Source organism: Festucalex cinctus, chromosome 15 (genome assembly GCF_051991245.1).
Source record: "Festucalex cinctus isolate MCC-2025b chromosome 15, RoL_Fcin_1.0, whole genome shotgun sequence".
Lineage (NCBI taxonomy): Eukaryota > Metazoa > Chordata > Actinopteri > Syngnathiformes > Syngnathidae > Festucalex > Festucalex cinctus.
This window is the reverse complement of record NC_135425.1, coordinates 10957183-10980999: the sequence shown is the minus strand read 5'-3', so window position 1 is coordinate 10980999 and position 23817 is coordinate 10957183. Positions and strand designations below refer to the sequence as shown.

The 23817-nt window shown below is 40.3% G+C and overlaps 2 protein-coding genes across 2 annotated transcripts; both read left to right on the top strand.

Moving 5' to 3' along the window:
* The first annotated feature begins 1319 nt into the window (after positions 1 to 1319).
* Positions 1320 to 9546, top strand: rnf180b (ring finger protein 180b). Its single transcript, XM_077498114.1, has 9 exons — positions 1320 to 1516; positions 1654 to 1746; positions 2425 to 2514; positions 2623 to 2899; positions 2983 to 3200; positions 4554 to 4661; positions 7207 to 7435; positions 7663 to 7791; positions 8932 to 9546. The coding sequence occupies exons 2-9, from the start codon at positions 1696 to 1698 to the stop codon at positions 9114 to 9116; spliced, it is 1287 nt and encodes a 428-aa protein (XP_077354240.1). The 5' UTR covers positions 1320 to 1516; positions 1654 to 1695; the 3' UTR covers positions 9117 to 9546.
* A 5408-nt stretch (positions 9547 to 14954) lies between these two features.
* On the top strand, positions 14955 to 21205 carry LOC144001942 (regulator of G-protein signaling 7-binding protein B-like). The gene is made up of 6 exons (XM_077496617.1): positions 14955 to 15361; positions 15489 to 15661; positions 17651 to 17781; positions 17939 to 18077; positions 18190 to 18260; positions 19919 to 21205. The coding sequence occupies exons 1-6, from the start codon at positions 15239 to 15241 to the stop codon at positions 20008 to 20010; spliced, it is 729 nt and encodes a 242-aa protein (XP_077352743.1). The 5' UTR covers positions 14955 to 15238; the 3' UTR covers positions 20011 to 21205.
* Positions 21206 to 23817: the final 2612 nt, after the last annotated feature.

Here is a 23817-nt window from a genome sequence, read left to right as displayed (position 1 = left end):
ATCCCTTTGGGATGGCTCCCTCTGGGAAATTTACATGTCCAGCACCAATGAGAACAGATAAAAAAATAAAAAAATAATTCAATCAATCAATAAATAAGGTTATTACACCAGAGATTGAATTAATAATAACAATAATAATAATAATAATAATAATAATAATAATAATAATAATAATAATAATAATAATAATAAAATGACAAATAAGAATTCAATCAATCAATAAATAAGGTTATTACACCGGAATGATATAGAATGATATAGTTTTCAATAGCCTTGGAGAGTGGGCCAACTGATAAACAATTGGTCATTCTGACCAAGAGATTGTTAATCTGTGTTACGGGATTCCCGAAAAGAAGTACTACCAATTGTCACACCCACCTAAGTGGGGTGGAATTTATTCTCCGCATTTGACCCATCCACTGAGGGACAAGCAGCAGGGGCCACATTTGGGAATCATTTGGGGATCTAATCCCCCCAATGCCAACCCTTAATGTTGAGTGCCAAAAGGTCCCATTTTTATAGTCTTTAGTGTGACCCGGCCAATGGATTGAACCCTCAACCTCTCAGTCTCAGTGTGGACACTATAGGCAACGGAGCTGGTCACACACTTTTTAAATATACTAAATCATAATAAAACCATTTAGAATACAACAAATATATTTCCAAGTGATCTAGACTTACTTGCTATTGTGATCAATTTCATTTGTTGTTTGGCTAACCAATAAAATCGGTATGCCCTACCTGAAATGGTCAAAGTCTGATCAATCTATTGGTTAATCAAGCCAATATGATCTTAAATTAGATTGGTATTTTTTATTTTTTTTTATTTTTTAACCAATCCATTTTTAGAGTGCACTTTCAGGAGATCCCTAACGAAATTTGTTCAACCATTAACAACGTTATCATATGGAGCAGGTAATTTTCAATACTTTAGATTGGTCAATAATTTGCAAAAATAGCACCCACTTGTGACAGCTAAGGCCATTTGAAAGCACCATATAAATAAAGATGACTTTATGGACTGGCTAACAGTTTAAATTTTTTTAAAATTGTGAAATTTATCAAACAGTGACTTTTGATGTTTTCGGCCCGAAGCCATCGATATAAATATAACTATAGGCTACATATACCAAACAATGGCTACAGATAGATAGATAGATAGATAGATAGATAGATAGATAGATAGATAGATAGATAGATAGATAGATAGATAGATAGATAGATAGATAGATGTGCGCCATTACACATCTGTAGTTATGACTGGTTATTAGTTACACATATGGTATTGGTTACTGTCACTTTAAAGCGATAATCACTATTTTGTCCTAGCCGAATTGCCGTAGCACATTGGATCATCAACAGGAAGTGCCTTGAAGAGTTTCTCTCCAAGGCTGCAATTTATTCTTGACTTTGTCTGTTAAACTCGACTTAGGCGTGGAAAAAGCCTTTAAGCAGCAACACAATTAGTTAACGGAGCCAAGTTTGAGGACATTGACGTTTGGTACCACGCTAATGGGTAATGTCGATACAAAACTTGTTTTCCTATTCTTGTCATAGATCATCTTGTCCCAGTGTTAATGTGAACGTTGTGTGAAGTTCTCTTATCCATGATTCCTTCTCAATGCTTCTTAATTTGGCACACCTGTTTTTCAGCATTGGTGTAACTGGTGGGCTACAAACTGAGAAAGGACAGCAATGCTTCGCTGTAGGAAGTGTTGGGAGGTTGTCTTTGATGGGCTGCAAGAGGTCTCTCACATCATCACGTTATCTTCACTTTTATGATTGTCACAAAGCGCTTTACAGAAACACATACACCATAAACTTACTAAATCACATTTTTTTATTTTATTTTTTTGTTCCTTGACAGCCGTTCTGACTGTCAAGAAATGGGAGACAATTGTATAATATCACTTTGAGGCAGGAAAAAAGAATGCTTGTCGACAGTTATCCTATTAAAAGCTTAAGCATGCTTGTTACAAGCTAGTAATATGTCACTCTTGGTTGAATTTTACTGTAAAACTTACCCAAAAAAAACAAGAGAATTAAGCATTGTCTATTTAAACATCAAATTGCTTAACCAACCCCACCTAACTTTTATCAAAGTCCAATGTTATCATGTTAACATGCTAACATTGCTCTGAATTACATGTTGCATCTCTACAATTAGTTCTGCACTAAAGAGGAGGTATTATAAATTTTGATTTAAAATGCACAGTATAGCGGGCTCATGAACGATGAAGTGCAGTTCGTTAACACTTGAAGATTGACATGGTTGGAATAAAGATTGGTGTCATGACTGATAATAGTGTCTCAGAGATTGACAACTTAGATAACCAAGTGAGTTCCTACGATTACAAAGAAAAAGGCTGACAATCACGAAAATGGTGTCATGTTGAAAAGGTCTTAAATATTGTATGTTTGTAGGTCACTGATGAAAGTTCAGAGGCGGCTTGCACCAATTGGCACATGGATCTTGAAACGCTTCCAGAATGGATACTGACCTCTGTGCATATGGTATAGTGCAAAGTCATTTTGAGTGTGACTGATTAAAGAGCTATAGCTGTCACAAAGTGCTTTACAGAAACTCATACACACTGTGACTTTATTTTTCTCTCTTCAAAGTCCCTGTTGACTGTGGGGAGGCTGAACTGTCCTAACTGTGGCTTCCTTCTGGGAGGCTTCAACTTCATCCACCGCAGTGAGTGTCCTTGCGGCCGGCATGCCACCGTCTACTTGAGCAAAAGTCGCGTAGACCACGACCACGAGCAGAACCGTTTCATACTCCAGCACGAATGGCCGTGGCCGCTGCCGACAAACAAAAGCGACAGTTTACAGCCCGCCACTGTTTTGCACACGCCCCTCCCTGACACCGGCGAAACCTCACATGTAATCTCTCATGGTGAGAACACACTTTATTGCATCTATCAAAGAAAGAGCTACAGTTTGGATGACTCCTTTTTTGTTTCTGATTTGACTGTGCAGATAGGTCTTCGCTGTCCGCCGCCTTGTATGCCGTGGACATGGAGGATGAAGCCGCCTCTGGTGCTGTTTCCGGATTTTCATCCTTCTCTGCTGCGCGACAGATGGTACAAACTGAGGAAGATGAAAGGTCATATGCAGAAAATCCCCAAGAGGAGCTTTCAATGCCCCTCAGTGAAACACCCAATACTTACAGTCTAGCCGAGCAGGAAGAAGAGATGGTATGTTACACTTCAATGTGGATTATTCAAATTATTTTCAAAAACCCTTGCTTTCATTTGTCACATGTTAAAAATCGAAAATAATAAACCGCTATATTTTCTGGTGCAGAATATGTCCGTAAATATTGTGAGACTTGCACAACTTGTCAAAGCCATTATCCATTCCTAATCAGTTTGTTGACACAAACTACAGTAGATGAAAGGATTGGACAAATAGTGCTGTTGCTCATTTCGTTTAGCGCTGAAGTAGGGCTGGGCAATATGGCCAAAAAATAAAATTATTGCTTATTTAGCATGGCCTGTTTGAAATGAATTGGAACCTCTAAAGTCAAATGCCATTGCCAACAACTTATGTAAACACTTGTATTATTGTTATTATTGTATTTTTTTCTTTTCTTTTATACATTGAGTACTTTTGAGATGTATGTTTTTATTTATTTTCCTGATGCTATTGCTAGACAACTAAATTTCCCCCTACGGGGATTAATAAATTATCTATCTATCTATCTATCTATCTATCTATTAGGGGTGTGAATTGCCTAGTACCTGACGATTCGATTCGTATCACGATTCACAGGTCACGATTCGATTCGATACCGATTAATCCCGATACGAATTTATAAGTCGATTGTTGCGATTTTTTTTCATTCAAATTTAGAAAATACTAATCAGTAAGCTTGTAGAGTGTAAGATTTATATGAAAATGTATTATTTATTTATCTGAAATTTCAGTCTTATAGAGGTTGTAATCTGTTTCATGTTTGAACAGCATTAAAATAAAATATTAAGGCTTAATGTTCCGTTCATATAACATTCTTCCATGCTCAAGGTGTGAATCCTAACCCGAAGTCAGACGTTTTGTTGAATATTTTTCCATTAAAAATGGAAGTTTAAAAATCGATTCACACACACACACAAAAAAAAAAAAAAAAGGCAATGATGATAAGACGTTGAATCGGTAAGACTACCGAATGAACAATTCTGATCTCTTAAAAAAAAAAAGAAAGAAAAAAAAAATCGATTTTTTTTATTGAATCGATTCGAGAATCGCGCGATGCAGTATCGCGATATATCGCCGAATCGATTTTTTTTAACACCCCTACTATCTATCTATCTATCTTTCTATCTATCTATCTAATCTGAGTATATATATATATATATATATATATATATATATATATATATATATATATATATATAGGTTGGTTGTATCACACAAGTCGTGTGAGCGACTCGCTATGGCAACCCCTGACAGGACAAGCCAAAAGTCACAACTGCAACTTAATAGTACTTAGTAGTCTAATTAGTCATAGTAGTGTGTTGGTCCTAATATGTTTGTGCCACCCTCTGCAGCCTGGACCCTGGCCGTCCCCCGCAACCTTGCGCAGACAACGCAAGAGGGAGAAGAACCGCCTAAGGAACCAGCGGAGGAAACAAAGGAGGCGTCAGAAATGGCTGCAGGTGAGGGACAAGAACCACTCTGATGTAATGGCACATTATTATTCCTTATAAATATGTCAAATTGTGTTTTTTACTTGCATTTGTGGGACTAACAAAGTTTTTAAAGGTTGTTTTATCTTTCCTGAGCAGAGACATGTTTTTGTGGTTTAATAACCTGACGGCTATCTTTTTTTTTCTTTCTTTTCTTACAAATGACAGTTGATCATGGCAGAAAAATTGCTTGTTTTATTAAACCGGTAATAGCCAGTTAGCCAGTCCTCACACAACTGCCATTTAAATATATAGAACTTGCAAGTACAAAGCTCGATTGACCTAATGACAAGATTAAAGTCATGAAGTAAAGAGAATAAAGGCACAAATATTATGAAACTGTGGTTTATATTTCATAAAAAAAAGTGGTCTGTCAACTTTTGAGATTATTGTTGAAATTTAAGAGTGAAAAAGGTGTCATTTTTATACAATCGCCAAAGTAATGTCATTTAAATGCTGCGTTTACACTGCAGGCAAATGCAACCCAAATCAGATATTTGACTTTTTTTTTTTTTTTTTTTTTTTTTTTTATCAGTGTAAATGGCTCAATTCTGATTTGATTTGATTTTTTTCACATCCAACCTGGGCCACTCTCATATATGGTCCTAGTTTGGATATGTATCCGAATTTTTGCAATGAGACCGCCAGGTCGCATATATCCAAACTCTATGTTCTCAAGAGTTCCAATATGCGCTCCGCGTGGGCGAGAGGACTACTCGGGACACATACGTGAATCAGCAAAGTTGTTTCAAGTAACACTTGTGACTTTTCTATTTGACTTTAATCGAAAGTTGGGAATTCCGTGCTGGTTACAGCACCGCCACCTGGCGGTCGGGATGGACAAAATAGAACCCACTTGAAACATGAAGCATAAAGTTGACATTTGTGGTGGTGTTAGTAATTTGGCCACGTGGACGGCACATTTACTACGTGCAGCAAAGACATCACATCATCATTAGTGGACGTCTCCATGAAGTGAGCAGTTTGAAAGGGCTTGCCTCTTTTTCACAAGATATTTAGTTTAGTTTAGTTTATTCATTTTTTCCTTTCGGACACATTACAGCATATTATACATGCTATATATTACATTACATGCTATATATTATATTATACATATTATTTCTACCTCTCCTCTGTAGATGGTAAAAATATTAGTCCTGACGATGGGTTATGGAAAAAATAATAATCACGATTATTTTGCCAATAATTGAAATCACGATTATTCAAACGATAATTTATTTTTTTGTACAAAGCAAGAAAATGTTTAAGCATTTACCTCGTGAAAACATAAAGACCAATTTAAAATAAATAAATAAATAGATACACTAATTATGTAAGTTCCTTTTGGGCCAAACCTTATTTATTTATTTATTTATTTATTTATTTATTTATGTATGTATGTATGTATGTATGTATGTTGGCAAAACTTGAATCTGGAGTGCAGCTTATGCACTGTGCAGTAGGACTATCATTTATTTTTTAGTAGAAAATAGGAACATGTTTATATACATATAAAATGTTTATGACCAGTTAAAAAAGAATTAGAAACACTATAATTATGTAAGTTCCTTGAGGACCAAACAGAATTTATCTTTAATCAATTAATTAATTGATTGATTGATTAATTAATTAATTTATTTATGCTGGCAAAAACTTGGAAGTTCAAGTTTAAGCATGTGCATTAGGATGATCATTTATTTTTTAGGACAAAACATTGTTTTAACGTTAAGAATATATATGTATTAAGACATAATTTCCTTAAAACACTAATTATGCAAGTTGATTATGGATGAAACACAATTTATTAAATTAGTTTAAAATTATAAAAATTGGTATAAATGTACTGCCCAGAGCCAGCTGAGATAGGCGCCAGCACTCCCCGCGACCCTTGTGAGGAATGAGCGGTCAAGAAAATGGATGGATGGATGGTATAAATGTACACATTTAAACAACTCAAAAATGTAGTATTAAGAATCTTTTGGGGGTTTTTTTATGATCATGCTGATTTTGTAATTAAGGAATGTAATAATTAAAATTGTAATTCAATTTTGCTTAATTGCATAGCCCAAACCCAGCATATCTGATGCTGCCTTCATGATTTCATTATTTTTCAAGCCTGTTCGAAAAGAATATCTTAGTGAGTTAATTTGTTGTTATACATTTTTGTTAGCTAGCTACATAGTAGATTTTCATTTCGTTTTTATATAATTGGTTGAATTCCATTTTGAGCTTTTTCTTGTTATAATCCCTTGCGTGTAAATACCTATGAAAATCATTTTACAAATACAGTGCTATTTTTCTAAAACACATAACAAAACTAATTGTAGTGGGGTTTTTTTGTGGGGCTGAAACAGATTAATGGAATTAAATTCATATCAGTGGCAAAAATGTATTTGACATATGAGTTCAAGGGAGTTTCGAGCATGGTCACGGAATGAATAGAACTAGTACGTCAACACTTTATTTCCTTTGAGAAAGAATTACAAATCCTATCGTGACTACTGTTTGTGTGCAGGCCAGCATTTTGAGTGCTTTGATGCTGACCGATGAAGAAGAGGAAGAGGGAGACAAGGAAGGGCTCACGTGCGTGGTGTGTCTCGACGTCTACTTCCGCCCTCACATGTGCCAACCGTGCAGTCACATCTTCTGCGAGCCGTGTCTCCGCAGGCTCGCCAGGAATCAAGAGGAAAACACGCCTTGCCCTCTGTGCCGCACGCTCATCTTGCACGCTGAATTTCACCCTGGTAAAAAAATGTCCAGAAAAACTGAACTTCAACCGCTTACTGTAGATAACAGTGGCATCAGCTAAAGTCAAATGTGTTAAGTTCACTTGTTTGAAAGAATAAAACTCTATAAGGAGAAACATTTTTAAATAGAGGTAAATAAAGTAGCCTAAAGTTGCAATGGGGGCGGCCATTTTGTCACTTCCTCTCAACTAATGTTTTCTGTATTCCGCGTCGTCCTCTTTCAGCGCTCAACCGGACAGCAGAAGCCGCCTTCCCAAGACTGTACCTCGCTCGCGAGCAGTACTTCCAAATTGACGCATGCCTTAATTGGCCTCTGCCCGGATGTCGCCAACTCGCCTGTCACCTGTGCGGTGGTGAGGAACGCTGTCTTATCTTCTGTCTACAGTGTCAAATGCCCAAAAAATGTTTATACATACTGTTGGAAGAGATGTAAGTATTTGAGATATTCCGTTGCTCAGTTTATATTGGATCAGATGTGGATGAGACTTAGTTGGACCTCATGGCTGACCCTGAATGATGTTTAAAGAGATACTTCACTTATTTGGCCCATTATAGCAATAAAAAGTTAATATTTTGTCTATAATTAATTTGATACTTTCATTATTTTTCACATACAATTAGTACCTTTAAAAACACATTTTGCAACTTGCTGTCGACTGAAAATGACATCACAAGGGTTCAGGTAACCAATCACAGCTCACCTGTATTCCAGCTTTGGTCATGTGACATTCACAAGCTGAGCTGTGATTGGTTACCTGAGCCCTTGTGATGTCATTTTCAGTCGACAGCAAGTTGCACAATGTGTTTTTGAAAGGTACTAATTGTACATGAAAAATAACGAAAAAAAATGTATTATAGGCAAAATATTAATGTTTGACTGCCAAAAATGGCTAAATAAGTAAAGTCTCCCTTTAAAGTTAATGGTGGAGAACATGTTGCATGAACACTAATGTATAATATGTTCCTAGGCTCAATGAAGGTTGGAATAACCCCTTTAAAACCCAAATCTTGGCAATATACCGGTTTTGAAAGGTCACGTAAACGCGCAATAACCGGAATATTGTCTTATTTGGGTTTTTAAAAACCCTTTCATAACATGAATTCTTGTGCATATAAGCGCATTCGGAATACCTCGATCGATCGGGGCGTTGTGTTTGCTGTGCACATGCTCGCTATATTCGTCGTCGTCGTCGTCTTCGCTTATTTGATTCGCAAGGGATCTTGGTCTATGTAAACGTGCATGTAAACGTAGTCACTGTCACACCTTACCATGATGCATTAAGTGTGGTAAAAGGTCAAGTCAGGTCATGTAGAGCAAATCTTGAGGACGCTTGGCGATATGTAGCATGCAGTGGTTCTTAACTTAATGCACATGCTGATGCTGAAGGCTATCAGATAAGACAAGGACTAAAAGGGAATTGTCACAAGAAGGTCTCGGGGTCAATGATGAGCTTGGGGTGAGAAGTCACTTTGGCAGATCTTTATCCTTTCAGGATATTGGAGGTATGCAGAAAGGACTCACAGAAGCTGGGACTTCGCGCTGGAGACTTTGGACCTCCCTGGTGTGAGCAGCTGGTTCTTTGATGTCGGCCTGGCCATAGTCTACGGCTTCTCATCTGAATGGTTTCTGGGTCTGGCTTTCCTGTGCCTTGTAGCCATGTACTACATGTGTGTTTGACACTTGGAATATAACCCAGCAAGGAAGCTTTTAACTGCTTCCTTTAGAGGAAAGTTTCCCCCCTGTTTAACTGTCTTAAGAGTTCACATTTCTCAGAAAAAGGGCGTGCTTTTGTAAGGAATTTCAAATCAGAAGCATGAACAAATGTGATTCTAATAATTGTGCAATTTACGCCACTGTAACACAAGAACACAGGGAAGTGACTTCACTTCCAACAAACATTCTTTAGTCTATATAGTCATAACAAATAATGGAGAAAAAAAGATGCCAGAAACAGCACTGTAAACAAAAGCACACTTATTGGTTAAAAGGAATTGTTGATCAAGAATGTTTTGTTATTGTTGTATAATTCATTGATTGTGTCATACCTGACCTATTGCATTGCTTCCAAAGGACTCCAAATAAAGTTTTTGATTTCCTTCCATTTAAATTTGTTGTCTTCATGCCCTCCAGGTAATATATTAAGTTTAAGTCAAATGGACATGCACGTGCGCATTGAAAACGACGAAATGGCGTTATTGTGCATGGGCTCTGGGTGGTGGAGTCAGACACGGCGCTCCGCATACGCTTACCACGCACTGCGCGTAGGGCACCAACTGCCTAAGGGGGCACCAAAAAACAAATCAAGCCCGTAAAAATAATATTAGTAATTATAATATCAGTGTCTAATATTTAAAATAAAAGCATGTTAATAAATACAAAAAATAACGTAGCATTATTTACTCGACGAGCGGTGTCGCTGGTCTATGTTGGTGCCCCCCCTCCCCTAGTAGTTTGTTCCTATTAGGGAAAGGGGGAGGGTAGCGGGGTGCACTTCTGCTCCAACGAAACAAACTACTAGGGAAAGGGGGAGCGGGGTGGGTTATACTTTATGCTTCAATCGCAAGTTTGGCAGAAGTTTATTCTTGGATATCTGGACATGTCCACCGCACCACAAAACATTTATGCTTAGGGCACCAAAATGGCTAGCGCCGGCCCTGGGTGGAGTGGTTACTGCCGCTTACCTCCGATGCAGGCGGCGTGGGTTCGCTTCCGCAGTTGGGAGATCATGTTTCTGTGTGTGAGTGAATGCACTTTTGAAAACAAATGGCATTGTACTGTATCTGTAGCCATTAAAGGCTGTACTATATTGTTGGGCTTTGTTTAGAATTTGGTAGTTTGAAGGTCAACACTACTTTCAGAAAGCAGTCTTTGATATGATATTGATTAATTACAGCTTTAGATTGTGTAGGCCTGTTGCCACGTGTGTTTGTCCGACTCATTTGCTTGTTAGACAATCTCTTTTTTGTTGTTGTCTGAGATCTTTTGAAAAACTGACCATATTATAAATAGGATATTCTGCCTACTCCATCTTTCTCCCCTCTCCATCCTCACCTCATTAGTTTATATGTTGCATATGGATCATGTTTTAAGATTAATATAGTTTGAGTATACTCTGTTGGCCAAGTGTCTTTGCAGCTTTGAGATGGGCAATACAATATTAGGGCTGAGCAGTATATTTAAAAAATATCGATATCACGATATTGGCCTATGCAATATGCATATCGCAAAGACATGCAATAATTTTCATATGGAATTTTTTGCTTTTACCTGGGTTTGACCAAACGTGCATCACCATCCAATAGTTGAACATCATCTAGGACAGGGGTGTCCAAACTTTTTCATTTGAGGGCCACATACAGAAAATCAGAAGGACGCAAGGGCCAGATAATGTTATGAAGAGAAATTGTGTTTAGTCCTAAAAATTGTACAAATAATTTATTTGTGTTTTTGCATATTAAGAAAAATGCTACAGTATATAAACCAATTTATTTGTAATATGGCAGTAGGGTTATTATAGTTTTGGATTTTTTCAATTTAGTTTTTATTAAGTTTTCAGGGTGGTTCTGTTAGTTTTTATTAGTTTAGTTCTTTAAAAAATGCTTAGTTTTAGTTTAGATTATTAGTTTCAGTATTAGTATTAGTATTTTTTTTGTATTACTTGTGTGCATCCGGTTCGAGTCCAGGCTCGGACCTTCCTGGGTGGAGTTTGCATGTTCTCCCCGTGCCCGCGTGGGTCTTCTCCGGGTACTCCAGTCTCCTCCCACATTCCAAAGACATGCATGGCAGGTTAATTGGGCGCTCCGGATTGTCCCTAGGTGTGCTTGTGAGTGTGGATGGTTGTTCGTCTCTGTGTGTCCTGCGATTGGTTGACAACCAGTCCAGGGTGTCCCCCGCCTCCTGCCCAGAGCCAGCTGAGATAGGCGCCAGCAGCCCCCGCGACCCTTGTGAGGAATAAGCGGTCAAGAAAATGGATGGATGGATTACTTGTGTGCAATATTTAAAAAACATGTTAGCAACATCATCTTTTGGTACTTTTCTATTGGCTGCTGCTAGATGACGTCACTTTTGTGTGACATACTTTCAAACGTCATTATTCCGGTTTATATCAAAATAAATCTAATAAAAATTGCATTTAAAATCATCCCCAAAGGCTCATGTATTAAATTAGTTTTATTTAGTTATGTAAAGATAAAATGTAGTTTCAGTTAGTTTTCGTTTTTTTAAAACGCATTTTTGTTTTTATTTTACTTCGGTAACAATATTGTTTTTGAATTTTAGTTCGTTTTTTCCATTAGTTTTAGTTAACCAAAATAACCTTTAATGGCACCTGTTTTTCGATACCCTCCCTTCGTACTTTGAGGCAAGGGCCACATAATGTTATGAAGAGAAATTGTGTTTAGTCCTAAAAATTGTACAAATAATTGATTTGTGCTTTTGCATATTTAGAAAAATGCTACAGTATATAAACCAATTTATTTGTGATATGGCAGTAGGGTTATTATAGTTTTAGAATTTTTCATTTGAGGTTTTATTTTGTTTGTTTTTTTAATTTAGTTAGTTTTAATTAGTTTTCGGGGTGGTTCTGTTAGTTTTTTTTTTATTAGTTTTTGTTCTTGAATAAATGCTTAATTTTAGGTTAGTTAGTTTCAGTGTTAGTTTTAGTTTTTTTTTATGTGTATTACTTGTGCGCAATATTTAAAAAAACACAATGGGTGCAGCGTGTCACGCCGCCACCTGCGTGACAGGCCTTTATTGTCATAGTCATGTTTCCTGTTTTATTTTGAATTTCTGATTCCCTTCGCACCCCAGGTCACTTGCCCTTCCTGCAGTTCACTAATTACCGGTCCCCGCCCATGATCATGTCCACCTGCCACCAATCAACCAAGACAATAAAAGCCACCTGCATTCTCCCCTCCGTTGCCGAAGTGTCACACACAGTTAGTGCATGGAAGCGTCCCACAGTCCTCGAGTCCTCGAGTCCTCGAGTCCTCGAGTCCTCGAGTCCTCGTTCCTGTTGCCTTGTTGTTTTGCCTTGCTTTTGTGCCTTGTCTTGTTTTTGTGCCTTTTCCTCCAGTGGAGCGCCTTTTGTTACCCCTTTTGCCTTGTGCCTGTTTTTTCCTCCCTAGTGGAGCGCTTTTTGTTCTCCACCTTTTTGATTCCCCCTTTCTCCTCTCAGTGTGAGAGGAGACTGCTGCTGCCCGGCAATAAAACCTGTTGCCTCTGTGGCCTACCTTATCCTGCGTCTGGGTTCTACCTCTTCACGTCGTGACAGTACACTTCGGCCAGCATGGACCCAGCGGGAGTGTCCAAATTGGAGACCTGGCAGAGGCTTGAAGACATCGCCCGAGTCATTGCAGAGATAAAAGAGTTGATGGCTTTGGACCGTGGCGACGGGGGTGAAGGGTCGGACTGGCCTCAGAACCCCGAACCTCGTCTGCTGCAGCCTCTCGCCCCTGAACCTCGTCTGCTGCAGCCTCTCGCCCCTGAACCTCGTCTGCTGCAGCCTCTCGCCCCTGAACCTCGTTTGCTGCAGCCTCTCGCTCCGGAACCTTGTCTACTGCCGCCGCAGCCCCTGGCCGCTTCGCCTGTGCCGCTGCCGCCGCAGCCCCTGGCCGCTTCGCCTGTGCCGCTGCCGCCGCAGCCCCTGGCCGCTTCGCCTGTGCCGCTGCCGCCGCAGCCCCTGGCCGCTTCGCCTGTGCCGCTGCCGCCGCAGCCCCTGGCCGCTTCGCCTGTGCCGCTGCCGCCGCAGCCCCTGGCCGCTTCGCCTGTGCCGCTGCCGCCGCAGCCCCTGGCCGCTTCGCCTGTGCCGCTGCCGCCGCAGCCCCTGGCCGCTTCGCCTGTGCCGCTGTCGCCGCAGCCCCTGGCTGCTTCGCCTGGGCCGCTGCCGCCGCAGTCCCTGGCCGCTTCGCCTGGGCCGCTACTTCCTGTTCCTCGTCAGGCGGCGCATGGATTGCGGTCGCCACCTCCTGTTCCTCGTCAGGCGGCGCATGGATTGCGGCCGCCACCTCCGGTTCCTCGACCGGCGGCGCCCAGCCAGCGGCCGCCTCCTCTTGCACCAGTTCCGGCGGCGCCCGGCCAGCGGCCGCCATCACCTGCACCAGTTCCGCCGGCGCCCGGCCAGCGGCCGCCTCCTGCTCCTCATCTGGCGGCGAACACCCCGCCGCCACCTCTGCTCCTTGTCGGGCGTCGAGGACGCCCTCCTGACTGGCCCCGCTGGGACTCTCTTGTCGGGCGTCGAGGACGCCCTCCTGAACTGCTTTTTGTCTGTACGGATGGGTGGGCCGTGTTCCCACCTCCGTGCCCCCTTCCGCCCGCCCTTGTTTTTGGACTCTTTGGGTCGGATGGCCGTCAGGAGCCGGCCATTGAGGGGGGGGTACTGTCACGCCGCCACCTGCGTGACAGGCCTTTATTGTCATAGTCATGTTTCCTGTTTTATTTTGAATTTCTGATTCCCTTCGCACCCCAGGTCACTTGCCCTTCCTGCAGTTCACTAATTACCGGTCCCCGCCCATGATCATGTCCACCTGCCACCAATCAACCAAGACAATAAAAGCCACCTGCATTCTCCCCTCCGTTGCCGAAGTGTCACACACAGTTAGTGCATGGAAGCGTCCCACAGTCCTCGAGTCCTTGTTCCTGTTGCCTTGTTGTTTTGCCTTGCTTTTGTGCCTTGTCTTGTTTTTGTGCCTTTTCCTCCAGTGGAGCGCCTTTTGTTACCCCTTTTGCCTTGTGCCTGTTTTTTCCTCCCTAGTGGAGCGCTTTTTGTTCTCCACCTTTTTGATTCCCCCTTTCTCCTCTCAGTGTGAGAGGAGACTGCTGCTGCCCGGCAATAAAACCTGTTGCCTCTGTGGCCTACCTTATCCTGCGTCTGGGTCCTACCTCTTCACGTCGTGACACAGCGTCATTATTCCAGTTTATATCAAAATAAATCTACTAAAAATCACATTTCAAATCATCCCCAAAGGCTCATGCATTAAATTAATTACCAAAGACTAAAACAAAGGACATTTTTGCTGCAATTATAGTTAGTTTTAGTTTAGTTTTAGTTTTTTAGTTAGTTTTGTAAACATAAAATGTAGTTTTAGTTAGTTTTCTTTTTTTTAAAAAGCATCTTCATTTTTATTTTATTTCGTTAACGAAATTGTTTCTTGAATTTTAATTTCTTCGTTAGTTTTAGTTAACTAAAATAACCTTTAATAGCACCTGTGTTTTTCGACACCCTCCCTTCTTACTTTGACCATCTTCAAACATTTTTGTTTTATTTATTTTATTTGAACTGAGTCAAATGCCATTTTTAGCATATGTCGCGGGCCACTGAAAAATGGACGGCGGGCCGCAAATGGCCCCCGGGCCGTAGTTTGGACACCATTGATATAGGTCGACTTAATTGAAATGACTTATTGGGGAAAGCTCTACCAAGCAAAAAAGGTAAACTCATGTAACTTAAGTATAGCAATCTGTGAAGCATCTGAAGGGTTAACACAAAGTCAGGCGGGAAGGTGACGACTTGTTTCCCTCCTCACACGTGAGCGTGCGGCGGAAGACGTCGGAGCCTCCCCTCGGCCTTCACGAGCGGCTGAAGGTGACTCTCCTCTCGGCTGGGGGATGCAGAGGGAGCTGCCGGCGGTCCTTCCGCCACGCTACATTGTCCTCATCCGGGGAACATCCGCTTGCCTCAGCCGGGGCCCGGCACGTTAACTGAGCTTCTCTGCGGTGTCCGAGCCGGTGGTTTCGGTCTTTGTGCTCTGCCGAGAGGACACGGCAAGCCTTCCAGAAGAAGACGGGCGCTCTCTGCATGCATGAGTTCTGCACCGTGCGGGCGGAAAAAGCGCCCCAGATCTGCAGGCAGCGTCTTGCCCATCACGAGAGGGGCGCAGACGGATTCGGAGCACCGGGAGAGCACCGTGGACGGCAGCAGGATGGTGAGTTTAGATCATAGCTGGAGCTCATGTCAGGGGTGTGCAGGTGCAACGCAAGGAGACAAATCGCTTTTACCGATCGTTTTCCAAAACACAGCAGGAAAACATCCACCCGATCATTTTTGCTCAGACTGTGCAGGAATTCAACACCCTGGTGGCGCTGTACCGAGAACAGGTCATTTCTGTCGGTGAGATGTCAGCCGACTGTCCGTCTCTGCGGGCTCAGATGCACTACACGCGAGCTAAAGGATGCTCCATGGCTCGGACTGCGCACCAAGACCTCGCCCTCATTGCTGTGTCTGGGTAAGCGTGAGAGTCACCTAGAGAACATTCTTTGCCAATAGGCCATAAAATACAGTGTTTGCATTTGGCATTGTAGCATGGTTGGTTTAGGGGGAAAAAGAGAGAGAAACTGCAGAAAAAAAAAACATTAAAAAAAAAATGCAGAAATTAAATATTTTGGCTCACCTGCATGTGCCGGTAACGTGAAAAAGCATATAGCAGGCTACACCCTGGAGTGGTCACCAGCCAAGTCACAGACAAACATTCATTTAATCAAGTGCTTCTCAGTTATTTTTTGATACGCCCTCCCCTTAATAACAAAAAAGAAAAGAAAAAGAAAGAAATTTACAACAAACAAATTTTGCATACATTTGCCTGGAAAAAAAAAATTAGAGCACCACTGCCATCTACTGTAGTGGGTGTGCCATTACACTTAATTCTAGTATAGCAAAAAAAAAAAAAAAAAATGTTACTCTGGCTCACAAACAGGCATTTGACAATTCCCCCTCAGTGTTATTTGAAAGGCACAAATATATTCACACCCTATGGACGATTTTGAGTTTTCAATTAATCTAAAATGCATGTTCATGAATTGTGGGAGAAGCTGGAGCACCCGGAGAGGTAATCTGGACATTCAGGCGGCTTCCTGGTGGACAGGATGTCATATTCCTGCTCGCACAGAGATCTATTTTGAAATCAGCAAATGAAGCAATACAAATCTATTATCATCTTCTTGTATACATGTACCAATAACACACATACACAGGTCAATATTTCACACTGACTACTATTACAAAGAGTTTCACTAAATTGCAATAACATAATACTAAAAGCAGCAATAATTGAATACACGACTAGAATCAACACTGCAATTGTATTGCACCCTTTCTGTACAAAATAACACATTCAAGAGGCATAACAGTCACAAGTGTTACTTGTAATAGCGACAAAGCATGCTGGGAAAGGTCCTGCAGTGCTATCGTTAAAGGCAGGGTCTTACGTTTTCACTCGGGAAAATGCAGTATATAAATACAGGATGTATAGCCATGAACTCCTTCTCAATCTACAACTCTGGTCTTCTGTTAATGTATGGTGGTGATTTTTTCCTAAACCCCCACTCCCCACCGTCCGGTATTTTGCCATTTTGTGTTTGTTTTGTCAACAGTGGACAGGCAGTTGTTTACCCCCCGCCCAGCCAATCGCAGAGCGGGGGTGGCGGGGGGCGTGTCACTCACTGTCTGCAGACGGGGCCGGGCGAATTTGTTGGCTGCATGACGTCACTACCACGGCAACTTGACAGCACAAACGGATTTTTTTATTATTTTTTTTCACTCACACAAGCTTCTTGTGAGAGTGAGTGAGTGAGTGAGTGAGTGAGTGAGTGAGTGAGTGAGTGAGTGAGTCACCCCCCGCTCTGCGATTGGCTGGAGGGGTAAACAACTGTCTGTCCACAGAAACGTCCCGCTGTTGATAAAACAAACACACAATGGCTGGGGGGTGGGGTTTAGGAAAAAAATCACCACTACACATTAACAGAAGCCCAGAGGTGTAGATTGAGAAGGTGTTCATAGCTATACATCCTGTATTTATATAGTGCATTTTCCTGAGTGAAAACGGAAGACCCTGCCTTTAAGTTAGCATCTGTCGCTAAGTAGCACACTGGAAGTGGAGCGAATTGGTTTCAAATAAAAGCACACACAATATAACACCAACCAGCTGTCAAAGCCAGTGGTCACAGCCTTATAAATGTCAGCTGATATGAAGAAATGTGCTGTTTTATTGATTTGTACCAAGCCATTCACATTTTCTGTACTAGAGTTGCGCCTTGATCATTTTTCATACAGTCAATACTTTACACTCATGCATCGTCTTTATTCACCCTGGGGTTAAAAATCTCAAATATACTGTATTATCATTTTAAAATATTTCTTTTGACACCTTCTATTTTACCAATTGTGTGCCCCTCTCTTGAATTTCAACCCTTCCCTCATCACCAACCTACCGATTCAGCCCAGAGGACGGAGAGATCCACCCTGAGATATGTCGGCTCTTTATCCAGCTGCAGTGTTGCCTGGAGATGTTCATCACGGAGATGTTGAAGTCCATGTGCCTGCTGGGGGTGCTGCAGCTTCACAGAAAAAGTATCATCACTATACAGTACACTCACAAAAGAAAAGCAAATTTCAGGAACTAAGCTTAACACAACTAGCTTAAATTTTAGAGTATTCCCAAGTATGTTTACAAATTTAACTATACAAAAATGGACCCGATTCACAATGTTATTTTGTGGCCCTCAAGGAACCGACTCAGAGCCGAAGATGGACTTCAGGGTGGACGAGAGTTCCGATGTTCCCATCCTGGAGGACCGCTCGTCCTCACCCATTGACTACCCTCATGATCCGTGGCTAGTGGGAGTCCATATTGAAAACATAGAGAGGTATGCAGACTCGGAGTGATTTTCCAGTTGTGCTATAAAATGGTTGTTCATTTGGGTAAAATTGGAAATAAAAATGCTAAACTTGTCATTACTTGCACTTATGTATTGGCAGAGATATGCAGGAGATGAGAAATCTGCTCAGCAAACTCAGGGACACAATGCCTTTGCCACTGAAAAATCAAGGTGTGTGACATTAGTGAATTTAGATTTTACTATTCCAGCCACATTTGCAGTCTAGCATGTATTTTGCTTGTTGTACCGCAATTGTTGTACAGTAAAAATGTCCTAATTCAGGTTTGTGAAATGTTAGCTCCTGATATGCCGCAAAAAAGTCTGGCATACAATTCAGTTCAATTCTATTAAGAGCATAGAATGATAACTGGACAGGAACAGAGTAGTAAACTGATGGTACAGATGACAAAACTGTGGGTATAGATGAGTAAACCGTGGGCACAGATTACTAAACTGTGGGAACAGGTTGCTAAATTGTGGGACCAGTTTGTTAACCTGTGGGAACAGATTAGTGAACTGTGGGTATAGATGAGTAAACTGTGGGCACAGATTACTAAATTGTGGGAACAGATTATTAAATTGTGGGGACACATTAGTACATCTGTTGGTACAAATCAGCAAATGTAGGAGCAGAGTAGTAAACTGTTGGTACAGTTTACCAAATTTTGGGAACAAATTACTAAAATGTGGTAACAAATTGCTAAATTGTGATTAGTAAACTGTGGTAACAGATTATTTTTAACTGTGGGATCAGATTAGTAAACTGTGGGTACAGATTAGTAAAATGTCAGAACAGAGTAGTAAACTGTAGTCATAGATTATTAAACTGTGGGAACATATTGCTAAATTATGGGAACAGATTATTAAACTGTGGGAACAGATCAGTAAACTGTGGCAACAGATTATCAAACTGCTGATAGAAATCAGTCAAATGTAAGAACAGAGTAGTTAACCGTTGGTACTGAATACTAAATTTAGGGAACAGGTTACTAAAATGTGTGAACAGATTGCTAAATTATGGAACAGATTATTAACCTGTAGGAACAGATTATATTAAACTGTGGGTACAGATTAGTAAACTGGTATAGATGAGTAAACTGTGGGCACGGATTACTAAACTGTAGGAACAGATTAGTAAACTGTGGCAACAGATTAGTAAACTGTTGGTAAAAATTAGTCAAATGTGGGAACATAGTAGTAAACTGTTGGTACAGATCACATACTTAATTTTGGGACCAGATTATTAAACTATGGGAACAGATTGCTAAATTGTGGAACATATTATTAAACTCTGGGAACACATTCGTTTTGTGGGTACAGATTAGTAAAATGTAGGAACAGAGTATTAAACCGTTGGTACAAATTACTAGTAAACTGTGAGCACAGATTGCCAGATTGTGGGAACAGATTATTAAAATGTGTGAACAGATTATCCAATTGTGGGAACAGATTAAGTAATCTATGGGTACATATTAGCTAAGAATATGTTTTCCTCATACTCTGGCAACAGAAGTGTTCCATATGTTTCACTCTGTTCCATAGTCTATTTATTGCCTTGGATTTTCTTTAAAGCCTTTTTATTTTGAGTTGTGAAGTTAAAGGCCACATTATTGGTAGAAATTGTGTTGGAATAATTTATTGGTCTATTGTTTTTATATGTAAAAGAAAAAGTTTTTTCCACGGACAAACCACCACTCACATTTAACCTCCAGCACAATTTAGATTCTTCATTTAACTGAACATTTAAGAGAATGAAATTATGTATTTTGGAAGTGTTGCTGACTGTATTATGGAGGCTAATATTTTAATCCGAGTACTGTGTGTCGCAGACGACAGCAGCTTGTTGAATCTGACTCCCCACCCGCTGGTCCGGCAAAGGAAGAGACGCTTCCCTGGACTCTGCTGCATGGTGTCTGGTTAAGAGTCCAAACGCAATTCATCATGTTACTGTACATCAACACTTTTGGTCATTCTTTTATCCTTAGACAGTAAATTATAGTCATGTTCCTCCAGCATTTATTGATACATGGCTATTTTTTTCCACAAACTATACTATTTAGATTCCATCTGCCTTTTAGCATTTAGTTTTGTTTTCAGGAGGTTAGAAGGTACTTACGTTTGCCATCATTCAGTTTTCAACATATACTGTATATTGAATTAAATTGTATATATTTGGGCTATGCACAAGCATTATCATTTTTTATTTTCTCACTGTGATTGTTTCCTGTCAAACGTGTGTCACAATACACAATGTTTTACTGTAGTCCCAGATACTATGTTTCACGGCAGATACACACTGTGGACAAAATAGTGTATTGGTGTTATGTTGCATACGCACAACTGGTTCCAATTACAGTATGTGTTTCATTTCACAGTGCGGATGGGAATTGCAGTTAATATTTGACACGTCTCAACGTCTTTCTTTCTAGTTTTGTCTTTGATTTCAGCCTTCTAGTGTTGCTGCATGGTTGTATTGGTTGCTCGGTGCTTTACAATCGACTATGACATGTCTCAAACTGTAAGATTTATTAGCATGGCATTTAGTTTTAATGATCCCCACTGTTGTCTTTTCTATCAGCAGTTAAAGATCAGATGGTCCAGTAAAAAATAAATAAAATAAAATTTTACTAGCGACTACCAGTTAAAGCAAAACTGGCCTCATCTAGCATTCATGTGTTTATATTCTCCCCCGTGGACTCCAAGTGCTAATTGTCAAAGCATTCATTAATAAAGATGTAATTCCGTCATTATAGTTTTCTATTCTGCATGTGTAAATTGATCATTACGCCCTCTAGTGGACACTAGTAGACCTTGCAGTTTTCATAAACAGCATGCCAAGCTATGTCTTTTTCAGCTTGACATCTTTTGGGATTCCACTTAAAATTCCACTTACAAACAAAATCCACTTATAGCATTGATCTGTTATTCTAGAGTCGTTTCTCCACTGAATGTAAATGCAATTGTATTGTATGGTCATTTGTAAAGTTTGTATTTATGTGGAGCATTTGTTTTCATGTGTATTTTGTTATCATGGCATGTATCGTGTAATTAGTGTCCTTCTATGTAGACGAGCAACACCTATGTATGTATAGCTTAATTTTATAATGTGAATAAAGTTTTCTATCCAGCACTTAGGGAGGCATTCCTTTTTTTTTTTCTTTTTTTTTTTCTTTTTTTTTTGTGGTTAATTCATTGTAGCCATATATGGCAATTAAAAATAAGGATATTGGAATGTTTTAGATTGGTATTAAGTTACCAATTTATTTATTCATGTATTCATATTTGCTTTAAATTTGATGTCCAGAAATTATCCATCAAATTCTTCCTAAAAGATGTGCTTTAAAAAAACAAAAAAACAAAAATGAATATGAACAAAATATGTGCATACTGCATAGCATATGTAAAAAGCAATAATAAAAAAATAAGCATTTTTTTAGGCTCTCATGTTTAAAATAAATTACCATTCAGGAATGGCACAAAACAGCTGAACAACACACCTTTTTTAATAAAAAAAAATTCCCAATAAAATCAACTCACTCAAAATTTAAATAGAATTTTAAATATTTGTTCATCGTGTAATTCAAACTCCTCCAATTATAATAAAGCCCAGTACAAGAACATATCTGTAATGAGTGCCTGGCATCTAGTGGTGAATAGTGGTATCAGAATCAGATTTATTGGCCAAGCATGTGCAAACACACAAGGAATCTGTCTTTGTAGTCATAACCCGTCTGAGAAATTCAAAAATAACAATGATCAACAGAGGGAGCCGGAACAGGAAGCCTTGTGGTTCGCTAGTTAGCAGCCCAATTTTTTTTAGATGGAAAAAAAGAGACATGAGGAAAGGGTGAGAAAAAAAACAATATGGGCCAATCTGTGCTGCTTGAAAGGGGAGCACAGTATGGACCTTTAAGACAATGAGCATAAGACAATGAGTCATAGATACAACAAATTTTGAAGACTTGCATGAGTGTGGACACACTTACCATGACACTGATATTAATTACAGCTTAAAACTATAGTCAAGTCAAGTTTATTTATATAGCGGAGGAAACATGTTTATAATTCAAGTAATTTGGGTGGAATTATCATTGCTAATATTGCATTGAGTTTATGCAAAATTATTGATCTCTTTGGAAAGGCCGAAATGACGACATCGTACAGCATCATTTGGAAAAGGCTCAAATTCCCAAAACAGGATCTTGCCACAGTTTGGTGCCATTAGTTACCAGAGCTCTCTCCAAGTGTTTTCACGTTTTGGTTCTGTGGGGTTGAGATTTTGTTTTCTTTTGGTGTTTTTTGGGTGTGCTTGCCTGTGGTTGGTGTTTTTGTGTTTTTCCTGGTTTTTCTCTTGTTTCGTTATGTCTAACCACGTCCACCTGAGTGTGTCTTCTCTTCCCAGTGTGAACAATCAGTGCCCCAGCCACTTGTTTTTCTCCCAGATGTGTCTATTTAGGTCACTAGTGTATTTAGTCTATTGTTTTTGTGCCGTCGGTGTGGGTGCATTGCTGGTGTTACCTGGGTCATGCTGGATGTCTTGGCTACTAAGCTTTGTGCTTGTGTTGCCAAGCCACAGTCGCCCCCCGTTAAGGCAAGTGTGGTCCTGTCATGCCACACTCGGTTCCGTCCAGTCATGTCCGGTTCTATCAAACTCTGTCAAATCCAGTCACGTCAAGTTCTGTCAAGTCCAGTCACATCAAGTCACGTCAAGCTCTGTCAAGTCCAGTCACGTCATGTCACGTCAAGCTCTGTCAAGTCTAGTCACGTCAAGTTCTGTCAAGTCAAGTCCAGTCACGTCAAGTTCTGTCAAGTCAAGTCCAGTCACGTCAAGTCCAGTCACGTCAAGTGAAATCACGTCAAGTCACATCAAGCTCTGTCAAGTCCAGTAACGGCAAGTCCAGTCACGTCAAGCTCTGTCAAGTCCAGTCACGCCAAGTCCAGTCACGTCAAGTTCTGTCAAGTCAAGTCAAGTCAAGTCAAGTCAAGTCAAGTCAAGTCATGTCCAGTCCTGTCACATCCAGTCTTGTCACGTCCAGTCTTATCACCATAGTTTTCAATAATGTTGAGGTCGGGGGATTGCAAAGGCCGTGGCAAAACCTTCAGTTTATGCCTCTTGCTTGGTGTAGTCAACTGTGGATTCATGATCCATTTTTAGCTTCAGCATTTTCACAGGCGTCATCAAGTTAACGTCCAAAATTGGCTGAAATGTTATTGAATTCATTTTTCCTTCTACTCGTGAAATGTTCATTCTGCCAGTGGCTGCAATACAACCCCAAAGCATGATTGATCAACCCCCATGCTTAACAGTTGGACAGAGGTTGTTTTCATTAGATTTCGTGCCCTTTCCAAACATGCTCATTTTGGCCAAACTGTTGTATTTTCACCTCATCAGTCCACACTACTTGTTTCCAAAATGCATCAGGCTTGTCCGTGTGTTTATTTGCAAATTCAATCACTGATTTTTGTGGCGAGGATGTAGATGAGTTTTTCTTCTGATGACTCTTCCATGAAGACCATATTAGCACAAAATGTCTCTTTATAGTGGAATTACGTGGCACAACTAGTGTCAGCCAGATCTTTTCAGAAGGGTCAAAGGGTCAAAGGGTTAGCTTATATATAGGGGTGCGTGTGTGCGTGTGTGTGCATAAGTGCAAGAAGAGGCGGGGAAAAAAAAAAAAGAGGTTTTCTTCTCCCACAAAATGAAAGTGTCAAGATTGAACACAACACA

What these genes read in the sequence shown, in the direction of transcription:
- rnf180b (XM_077498114.1), top strand. Translation starts at nt 1,696, where the DNA reads ATGCTTCGCTGTAGGAAGTGTTGGGAGGTTGTCTTTGATGGGCTGCAA. An exon ending in CTCACATGTAATCTCTCATG is followed by an intron (nt 2,900 to 2,982) that starts GTGAGAACACAC and finishes TTGACTGTGCAG; the next exon opens with ATAGGTCTTCGCTGTCCGCC. An exon ending in GGCGTCAGAAATGGCTGCAG is followed by an intron (nt 4,662 to 7,206) that starts GTGAGGGACAAG and finishes GTTTGTGTGCAG; the next exon opens with GCCAGCATTTTGAGTGCTTT.
- LOC144001942 (XM_077496617.1), top strand. Translation starts at nt 15,239, where the DNA reads ATGAGTTCTGCACCGTGCGGGCGGAAAAAGCGCCCCAGATCTGCAGGC. An exon ending in GCTGCAGCTTCACAGAAAAA is followed by an intron (nt 17,782 to 17,938) that starts GTATCATCACTA and finishes GTGGCCCTCAAG; the next exon opens with GAACCGACTCAGAGCCGAAG. An exon ending in TTTGCCACTGAAAAATCAAG is followed by an intron (nt 18,261 to 19,918) that starts GTGTGTGACATT and finishes TGTGTGTCGCAG; the next exon opens with ACGACAGCAGCTTGTTGAAT.